We start from the raw sequence: 10,226 nt of genomic DNA, 5'->3' as shown, positions 1-10,226 counted from the left end.
TGTGGTCCTTGAAAACTGACCTGTGTGTGCGTGTGTGTGTGTGTGTGTGTGTGTGTGTGTGTGTGTGTGTGTGTGTGTGTGTGTATCATGCGCTCATGGGTTAATGACAAGACATGAACATTGTTTTTGTGTGTGTACGAATGCATTATCACTTCATTCTAAAATCTATTTAATCTGCATACATTTTCAGTACAGTCAAACAATATATATTATGTTTTGGCATCTCAAACCCCAAAATGTTAGGTGGAGCAACCCTCCATTCAAATGTAAATGGTCTAATTATAAAAAATAAGAATGGTATTTTAATGATAACAATTGTAAAATAATGTACTATGGCATGTTTTTATGTTGCAAACCATTCAAATAACTCAACTTTTGCAAATACCAATAGTTTTAAAACTGTTGAGATATGTGAAAAAAAACTTCTGTCCAGTAATTAGTGTGTTCTCAAATGTCAGGAGGGCACAGCCATTAACCTCAAGTGACCTGTATGGCTGCGAAAAGGTTTGTAGATGTAATTTTCAGTGACCCTTTTGCAGACAGTACAGTGCTTATGTGGACAGAATAGTTGTTTAGTTTTAGTATAGTGAATTTTATTTCGGTCATTTTCAACTTGCAGAAATCAAATACACATATAAATAGACAATATCTTATACACGTATATTTAAACAATAAATAATACTTCATTTTCTTTCAGTACTGGAAAACCAAAACAAATATAAGATATATACAAATATACACTGACTGAAAAGGTATAGGCTGAAGCCTTAGCTTATTTTGCCTATCCTTCTTACATTATTAAGCTTTCGTCAGCTCACTTAAAATAATAAAATAATAAAATAAAGTAAATGAAAGACACAAAAACAAAATATGTGTATATTAGTTCCAAGGCAGTTCATAAATAGGTACACTAGTGTTCATAATTTTGTTTTATATTTACTATTAATATTATTTTTTAATAGCTTTTTAAATCTATTAAGCGTATTACATAATTTCATTTCTATTTCTAAATTATTCCATAAATTTACACCTTTTACTGTTACACATCTTTGTTTTACATTTGTTCATGCCTTTGTTTTTTTGAACATGCAAATCTGTCTCAGTTGATATTTATTCACTCTGATCTGGAACATCTTCTGGATACTTTCTGGAAGCATGTTATTATTTACTTTATACATGATTTGTGCTGTGTTAACGTCAACCAAATTGATGAATTTTAGGGCCTGTGAATTTATGAGTAATATGTTTGTATGTTCCCGATAATCAGCTCTGTTTATTATTCTTATTGCTCTTTTTTGTAATATAAAAATTGTGATTGTTTTTCAGATGTGTCCCCAGACTTCCATGCAGTAAGTAATGTATGGATCTATGAGAGAGCGGTACAATAGATGTAATGAATTTCTGTTGAGAAATTCATTACATCTATTGGGCGCAGTAGAAGTTGCTGGTGTTCCTGCCCCACTCCAGGCCGTCTCAATACCAGGTAGTATGACTGCTGAGGAGCTCAAACTGACTCTTCGCATTAAGGAGGTGGAGGTGAGACAAAAGGAGTTGGAGGTGGAAGCCATGCACCTAAAAGTTAAGGCTCTGGAGTTAGAGCGGGGAGCCACTGTAACTGCCGGACCTTCAGTCCCTTCTTCACCCTCACCTAGTCCCCACACTCGTGACAGCTTTGAGGTGAGTAAGCACATTGCACTAGTGCCACCATTTAGAGAATCTGAGGTAGATTCTTATTTCAATGCTTTTGAGCGTATAGCAGCCACACTAAAGTGGCCAAAAGATTATCCATATATTTTGTTTTGTTCAATATTGCGATAGATTTTAATATTTTATTCTTAATATGATTTATATGTGGTTTCCAGCTTAATTTGTGGTCTATAATAACTCCTAAAAAAATTATTTTCATAAACTCTCTCTATTTGAGTATTATTTATCATAATTTGTGTTTGCTTGTGTGGACAGACTAAGTCGTGTTTGTGCAGGCAATATTTGTGCTCATGTGCACATATAGAGCTGTAAACATTTTCTTGCCTAGGAACAACAGCCTCTTGGCTGCAGAATGGCCTCCCAAAACGGTGTCAGCGGTTTCCAGCCTTCAGCCAGCCCTCCACAGCAAAAACAGTGTTCAGCAGCCAACCTCTCTCAGCAGCTGCAACAACTTCCAGTAGCCAGCATCTCCCAAAAGCAGTAGCAGCAGTTTCCAGAAGCCAAACTCTCCCAGCAGAGGCAGCAACAGTAGCAGTAGCAGTTTTCAGTAACCAGTTGTCCCCAGCAGCAGCAGCAGCAGCAGCAGCAGAAGAAGAAGCAGCAGTTTCCAACAGTCAGCCTCTCCCAGCAGTCTAAGCGACCTGTGTGACCTTGGAGAAATAGAAAATGAAATGCACTTTCTTTTTTTTACTGCCCGTTTTACCATGATATAAGATTTAAGTTGTTTAATCAAGTTAAGGTACAAACAAGCCACCTAATGCAGGACAAAGAGATGTTAACATGGCTATTTAAATATAAAACACATGCAGTCGCGGATTTCATTGAGAAGGCCTGGTATAAGAGGAAGATGGCAATGTACCATTGAGTGCCTGGAGTTTGTTTTATTATTGCCTGTTTGCTTCCTTTGTTTTGTTGTGTCAAGCAGTGTTTTTTGTTTTGTTATGGATGTTGATATATTTTTATTTGGTGTCTTATAATTCCTTTGTGGGATGGGCCACAGTTGTGGCAGGACACGTAAATAAATCATTCATTCATTCATTCTAAGCAATGTCCGAAAACCAACCTCTCCCAGCAGAAGCAGAAGAAGCAGCAGGTTAAGGCAACATCAGTGTTCAGCAGCCAGCCTCTCCCGGCTGACAACGGCAACAGTTTCCAGCAGTCATCTGCTCCCAGCAGAATTTTAAAGCAGCAGCAGTGTTGAGCGGACAAACTCAGTGGTTGAGCAGTGGTTTCCAGTGGTATTCATTTACCAGCAGCAGTATCAGCTTCCACAGTTTGCAGCCAGCCAGCCTTCAGTGTCAGAAGAAGCGGCAGGTTCCAGCAACCTACGTCTCACAGCAGAAGAAGCAGCTGCAGTTTTAAGCAGCATCAGTGTTTATTAGAAAGCCTCTCCAAGCAGCAGTACATGTTTCCAGCAGCTAGTCCTTCCCAGCAGCAACGCCTTCTTGCAGTCAGCCTCTACCAGCAATTTGCAGCAGTGTCCAGAAGCCAGCATTTCCTAGCAGAAGCATGAGCAGTTTTCAGCAGCTGTCCTTCTCTAGAAGCAGCAGGCGGTTCCAGCAACCAGTCCTTCCCAGCAGCAGCAGTTTCCAGAAGCCAGCCTCTCCCAGAAGAAGCAGAAGCCGCAGTGAGTGTTCCCCAGCAGAGTCACAAGCAGCAATGCTTTCCAGCAGCAATCCTTTCCCAGAAGCAACAGCAGTTTCCAGCGGCCAGTCCTTCCCAGCAGCAGCAGTCTCCAGAAGCCAACGTTTGACAGAAGAACTAGCAGCAACTATCCTTCCCCAGCAGCAGCAGCAACAGCAGTTTACAGTTGCCAGACCTCCTCAGTAGCTGCAGCAGCAGAACCAGCAGGCAGTTGCCAGTAGCCTCCTTCTCCCAGCAGAAGAAGCATCAGCAGTTTCCATCAACATTAGTGTTCAACAGTCAGCCTCTCCCAGCAGTAGCATCAGTTTCAAACAGCGGATCCTTCCCAGCAGAACTAGCTTCCAGCAGTCAGTCTCTCCCAGCTGTTGTGGTAATATCCAGAAGCCATCCTCTCCCAGCAGCAGCAGCAGCAGCAGCAGTTTCCAGAAGCCATCTGTACCCAGCAGCAGCATTTTCCAGCAGCCAGTTCCTCCTGGCAGAAGCAGAAGCAGTCTCCAGCAGCCAAGGTTTCCCAGAAGAAGAACTAGAAGCAACTATCCTGGAGGTCGATGATCGACATCGTTGTCATTTCATCCAATCTCCGGCCGTATGTCTTGGACACTCGGGTGAAGAGAGGGGCTGAGCTGTCAACTGATCACCACCTGGTGGTGAGTTGGATCCGCTGGCGGAGGGGGAAGCTTGACAGGCCTGGCAGGCCCAAACGTATTGTGAGGGTCTGTTGGGAACATCTGGCCAAACCCTCTGTTGCGGAGGTCTTCAACTCCCACCTCCAGGAGAGCTTCTCCCAGCTCCCGAGGGAGGCTGGAGACATTGAGTCCGAATGGACCATGTTCTCGGCCTCCATTGTCAACGCAGCTGTTCGGAGCTGTAGCCGCAAGGTCTCTGGTGCCTGTCGTGGCGGCAATCCCAGAACCCGGTGGTGGACATCGGAAGTAAGGAATGCCGTCAAGCTGAAGAAGGAGTCCTACAGGTCCTTGTTGGCCTGTGGGACTCCTGAGGCAGTTGACGTGTAGCGGCAGGCCAGGCGTGCCGCGGCTCGGGCAGTGGCGGAGGCAAAAACTCGGAGCTGGGAGGAGTTCGGGGAGGCCATGGAGGAGGACTATCGGTCGGCCTCGAAGAAATTCTGGCAAACTGTCCGGCGCTTCAGGAGGGGGAAGCAGTACACTGCCGACTGCAGGTGGTGAGCTGTTGACCTCGACTGAGGATATTGTCGGGCGGTGGAAGGAATACTTTGAGGATCTCCTCAATCCCACCGTCACGTCTTCCATTGAGGAAGCAGAGGCGGAGGACCCAGAGGTGGAATCATCCATCACCCAAGCCGAGGTCACTGGGGTGGTTCGTAAGCTCCTCAGTGGCAGGGCAGCGGGGGTGGATGAGATCCGCCCTGAGTATCTCAAGTCTCTGGATGTTGTGGGGTTGTCTTGGCTGACACGCCTCTGCAACATCGTGTGGCGGTTGGGGACAGTACCTCTGGAATGGCAGACCGGGGTGGTGGTCCCTCTTTTCAAAAAGGGGGACCGGAGGGTGTGTTCCAACTACAGGGGGATCACACTTCTCAGCCTACCTGGGAAGGTCTACGCCAGGGTACTGGAGAGGAGGATTCGGCCGATAGTCGAACCTCGGATTCAGGAGGAACAATGCGGTTTTCATCCCGGCCGTGGAACACTGGACCAGCTCTATACCCTCCGGAGGGTGCTCGAGGGTTCATGGGAGTTTGCCCAACCAGTCCACATGTGCTTTGTGGATCTGGAGAAGGCATTCGACCGTGCCCCTCGTGGTACCCTGTGGGGAGTGCTCCGGGAGTATGGGGTCCGAGGCCCTTTGCTAAGGGCTGTTCGGTCCCTGTACGACCGGAGCAGGAGCTTGGTTCGCATTGCCAGCAATAAGTCGGACCTGTTCCCGGTGCATGTTGGACTCCGGCAGGACTGCCCTTTATCACCAGTTCTGTTCATTGGGAGTCACAGGATTTCATCGCTGCTTTTCGCGGATGATGTTGTCCTGTTGGCTCCTTCGAAGCAGGACCTTCAGCATGCACTGGGGCGGTTCGCAGCCGAGTGTGAAGCGGCTGGGATGACAATCAGCACCTCCAAGTCCAAGGCCATGGTTCTCGACGGGAAAAGGGTGGCATGCCCGCTCCGGGTCGGTGGAGAAGTCCTGCCTCAAGTGGAGGAGTTTAAGTATCTCGGGGTCTTGTTCACGAGTGAGGGAAGGATGGAGCGTGAGATCGACAGGTGGATTGGTGATGCGGTCGGTGTATCGATCCGTCGTGGTGAAGAAGGAGCTGAGCCGAAGGAGCCGCTGCTCCTCCACATCGAGAGGAACCAGTTGAGGTGGCTCGGGCATCTGTTCCGGATGTCCCCGGGAGGCGTCCAGGGGGCATCCGGAACAGATGCAGGTGTTCCAGGCATGCCTTACCGGGAGGAGGCCCCGGGGAAGACCCAGGACACGCTGGAGGGAGTATGTCTCTCGGCTGGCCTGGGAACGCCTTGGTGTCCCTCCCGAGGAGCTGGCGGAAGTGTCTGGGGAGAAAGAAGTCTGGGCGTCTCTGCTTAGACTGCTGCCCCCGTGACCCGGCCCGGATAAGCGGCAGACGACGACGACAACAACCATAAGTGTTCAGCAGCCAGCCTCTTTGCTGCCGCTAGCCTTCCACAGCAGAAGCAGGATCGGTTTCCAACAGCCAGCCTCTACATCAGCAAAAGCAACAGTTTCCAGTAGCCACTTTCCAACAGCCTGTCCTTCCCAGCAACATCAGTGTTCAACAGTCAGCCTCTCCCAGCAGTAGCATCAGTTTCAAACAGCAGGTCCTTCCCAGCAGAACTAGTTTCCAGCAGTCAGCCTCTCCCAGCAATCGCGGTAATATCCAGAAGCCATCCTCTCCCAGCAGCAGCAGTTTCCAGAAGCCATCTGTACCCAGCAGCAGCAATAGCAGAGGAAACAGCATTTTCCTCCCCCAGCAGAAGCAGTAGTTGGCAAGATAGCAACAGTTTCCAGCAGTCAGTCTTTCCCAGCAGCAACAGCAATTTCCAGAAGCCAGCATCTTCCTGCAGCAGCAGCAGCAGCAGCAGCAGCAGTTTCCAGAGACAAGCTGTTCTCTGAAGCAGCAGCAGCAGCAGCAGCAATTTCCAGCATCCAATCCTATGCAGCAGCAGAACTTTCAAGCAGAATACATTTCCCAGCAGCAGCACTAGCAGTTTCCAGCAGCTGTCCTTCCCAAGAAGCAGCAGCAGTTTCCAGAGGCCAGCATCTCCAGAAGAAGCAGCAGCAGCAGAAGTAGCAGCAGAAGTAGCAGCAAGCCTTCCCCAGCAGAATCACAAGTAGCAATAGTTTCCAGCAGCTATCCTTTCCCAGAAGCAGCAGCAGTTTCCAATGGCAAGCTGTTCCCTGAAGCATCAGCAGTAGTTTCCAGCAACCAGCTCTCTAGCAGCAACAGCAGCAACAGTTTCCAGAAGCCAACATTCCCCAGCAGCAGCAGCAGCAGCAGCAGCAGCAGCAGCAGCAGCAGCAGCAGCAGCAGCAGCAGCAGCAGCAGTAGCAGCATTTTCCAGCAACCAGCCATCCCCAGCAGCAGCAACAGCAGAAGAAGCAGCATCTTCCCAAAGCCAGCCCCTCCCGGCAGAAGTAGCAGCCCCCTTTAGTCAACGTTTCCCAGAAGAAGAATGAGCAGCAACTATCCTTCACAACAAGCAGCAGCAACAACAGTTTACAGTTGCCAGACTTTTCCAGTAGCTGTAGCAGCAGCAGCAGCAGTGGCGGTTTCCAGCAGCCTACCTTTCTCAGCAGAGAAAAACATCAGCAGTTTCCAACAACATCAGTGTTCAGCAGTCAGCCTCTCTCGGCAGTGGTAGCAGCAGCCATAGTTTTCACCAGCATCAGTGATGAGCAAACAGCCTCCTCCAGCAGCAGCAGCAATTTCCAAAAGCCACCTTCTCCCAGAAACAGCAGCAGTTTCCAGCAGACAGCCTCTTCCAGCAACAACAGCAATTTCCAGAAGCCAGCAGCAGCAGCAGTTTCCAGCAGCCAGTGTCTTCCGGGAGACGCAGCACTAGCAGGTTCCAGAAGCTGTCCTTCCCTAAAAGCAGCAGCAGTATCCAGAAGCCAGCCTCTCCCAGAGGAAGCAGCAGAAGCAGCAGTGAGTATTCCCCAGTAGCGGCAATAGTTTCCAGCAGCTATCCATTCCCAAAAGCAGCAGCGGTTTCCAGCAGCAAGCAGAAGAAACAGCATTTTCCAGCAGCCAACATTTCCTAGACGGAGAACTAGCAGCAACTACAGTTTATTGTAGCAAGCCTTGCCCAGTAGCCTGTTTCCAGCCTTCAGCCAGCCCCCCACAGCAAAAACAGAGTTCAGCAGCCAACCTCTCTCAGCAGCTGCAACATCTTCCAGTATCCAGCATCTCCCAAAAGCAGTAGCATCTCCCAGCAGTCACAGCAATGTCCAGAAGCCAAACTCTCCCAGCACAGGCAACAACAGCAGCAGTTTTCAGTAACCACTTGTCCCCAGCAGCAGCAACAGCAGAAGAAGCAGAGGTTTCCAGCACCCAGCCCCTCCCAGCAGAATTTTAAAGCAGCAGCAGTGTTGAGGAGACAGACTCTCCAAGCAGCAGCAGTTTTAACCAACCAGCCTCTCACAGCAGCAGCAGAAATAGTTTCCAACAGCATCAGTGTTGAGCAACCAGCCTTTCCCAACAGAAGCAAAAGCAGTTTCCAACAGCCAGTCCCACCAAGCAGAAGTAGTAGTTTCTAACAGCAAGACTTCACAAGCACAAACAGCAGCAAAAGGTATTTCCAGCTGCCAGCATTTCCCAACCTTTCCAGCAAGCATCAGCAGTTTCCAGCAGCCCAGACCTTCCCAGCAGCAACACTTTCTTGCAGTCAGCCTCTCCCAGCAATTTGCAGTAGTGTCCAGAAGCCAGTATTTCCTAGCAGCAGCACGAGCAGTTTCCAGCAGCTGTCCTTCCCTAGAAGCAGCAGTCCTTCCCAACAGCAGCAGTTTCCTGAAGCCAGCCTCTCCCAGAAGAAGCAGAAGCCGCAGTGAGAGTTCCCCAGCAGAATCACAAGCAGCAATGCTTTCCAGCAGCAATCCTTTCCCAGAAGCAACAGCAGTTTCCAGCGGCCAGTCCTTCCCAGCAGCAGCAGTCTCCAGAAGCCAACGTTTGACAGAAGAACTAGCAGCAACTATCCTTCCCCAGCAGCAGCAGCAACAGCAGTTTACAGTTGCCAGACCTCCTCAGTAGCTGCAGCAGCAGAACCAGCAGGCAGTTGCCAGTAGCCTCCTTCTCCCAGCAGAAGAAGCATCAGCAGTTTCCATCAACATTAGTGTTCAACAGTCAGCCTCTCCCAGCAGTAGCATCAGTTTCAAACAGCGGATCCTTCCCAGCAGAACTAGCTTCCAGCAGTCAGTCTCTCCCAGCTGTTGTGGTAATATCCAGAAGCCATCCTCTCCCAGCAGCAGCAGCAGCAGCAGCAGCAGTTTCCAGAAGCCATCTGTACCCAGCAGCAGCATTTTCCAGCAGCCAGTTCCTCCTGGCAGAAGCAGAAGCAGTCTCCAGCAGCCAAGGTTTCCCAGAAGAAGAACTAGAAGCAACTATCCTGGAGGTCGATGATCGACATCGTTGTCATTTCATCCAATCTCCGGCCGTATGTCTTGGACACTCGGGTGAAGAGAGGGGCTGAGCTGTCAACTGATCACCACCTGGTGGTGAGTTGGATCCGCTGGCGGAGGGGGAAGCTTGACAGGCCTGGCAGGCCCAAAGGTATTGTGAGGGTCTGTTGGGAACATCTGGCCAAACCCTCTGTTGCGGAGGTCTTCAACTCCCACCTCCAGGAGAGCTTCTCCCAGCTCCCGAGGGAGGCTGGAGACATTGAGTCCGAATGGACCATGTTCTCGGCCTCCATTGTCAACGCAGCTGTTCGGAGCTGTAGCCGCAAGGTCTCTGGTGCCTGTCGTGGCGGCAATCCCAGAACCCGGTGGTGGACATCGGAAGTAAGGAATGCCGTCAAGCTGAAGAAGGAGTCCTACAGGTCCTTGTTGGCCTGTGGGACTCCTGAGGCAGTTGACGTGTAGCGGCAGGCCAGGCGTGCCGCGGCTCGGGCAGTGGCGGAGGCAAAAACTCGGAGCTGGGAGGAGTTCGGGGAGGCCATGGAGGAGGACTATCGGTCGGCCTCGAAGAAATTCTGGCAAACTGTCCGGCGCTTCAGGAGGGGGAAGCAGTACACTGCCGACACTGTTTACAGTGCAGGTGGTGAGCTGTTGACCTCGACTGAGGATATTGTCGGGCGGTGGAAGGAATACTTTGAGGATCTCCTCAATCCCACCGTCACGTCTTCCATTGAGGAAGCAGAGGCTGAGGACCCAGAGGTGGAATCATCCATCACCCAAGCCGAGGTCACTGGGGTGGTTCGTAAGCTCCTCAGTGGCAGGGCAGCGGGGGTGGATGAGATCCGCCCTGAGTATCTCAAGTCTCTGGATGTTGTGGGGTTGTCTTGGCTGACACGCCTCTGCAACATCGTGTGGCGGTTGGGGACAGTACCTCTGGAATGGCAGACCGGGGTGGTGGTCCCTCTTTTCAAAAAGGGGGACCGGAGGGTGTGTTCCAACTACAGGGGGATCACACTTCTCAGCCTACCTGGGAAGGTCTACGCCAGGGTACTGGAGAGGAGGATTCGGCCGATAGTCGAACCTCGGATTCAGGAGGAACAATGCGGTTTTCATCCCGGCCGTGGAACACTGGACCAGCTCTATACCCTCCGGAGGGTGCTCAAGGGTTCATGGGAGTTTGCCCAACCAGTCCACATGTGCTTTGTGGATCTGGAGAAGGCATTCGACCGTGCCCCTCGTGGTACCCTGTGGGGAGTGCTCCGGGAGTATGGGGTCCG

The 10,226-nt window shown here is 50.3% G+C and overlaps 1 protein-coding gene across 1 annotated transcript; it reads right to left on the bottom strand.

The window, feature by feature from the left end:
• Positions 1 to 3,934: 3,934 nt before the first annotated feature.
• Positions 3,935 to 4,661, bottom strand: LOC115363023 (uncharacterized). Its single transcript, XM_030057089.1, has one exon. It carries the CDS (start codon positions 4,659 to 4,661, stop codon positions 3,978 to 3,980), a length of 684 nt encoding a protein of 227 aa, XP_029912949.1. The 3' UTR covers positions 3,935 to 3,977.
• Positions 4,662 to 10,226: the final 5,565 nt, after the last annotated feature.

This window comes from Myripristis murdjan, chromosome 8 (assembly GCF_902150065.1).
Source record: "Myripristis murdjan chromosome 8, fMyrMur1.1, whole genome shotgun sequence".
Lineage (NCBI taxonomy): Eukaryota > Metazoa > Chordata > Actinopteri > Holocentriformes > Holocentridae > Myripristis > Myripristis murdjan.
The sequence above is the reverse complement of the archived record's forward strand: the minus strand, read 5'-3'. Positions and strand labels throughout refer to the sequence as shown.

What these genes read in the sequence shown, in the direction of transcription:
- LOC115363023 (XM_030057089.1), bottom strand. Translation starts at nt 4,661, where the DNA reads ATGGATGATTCCACCTCTGGGTCCTCCGCCTCTGCTTCCTCAATGGAA.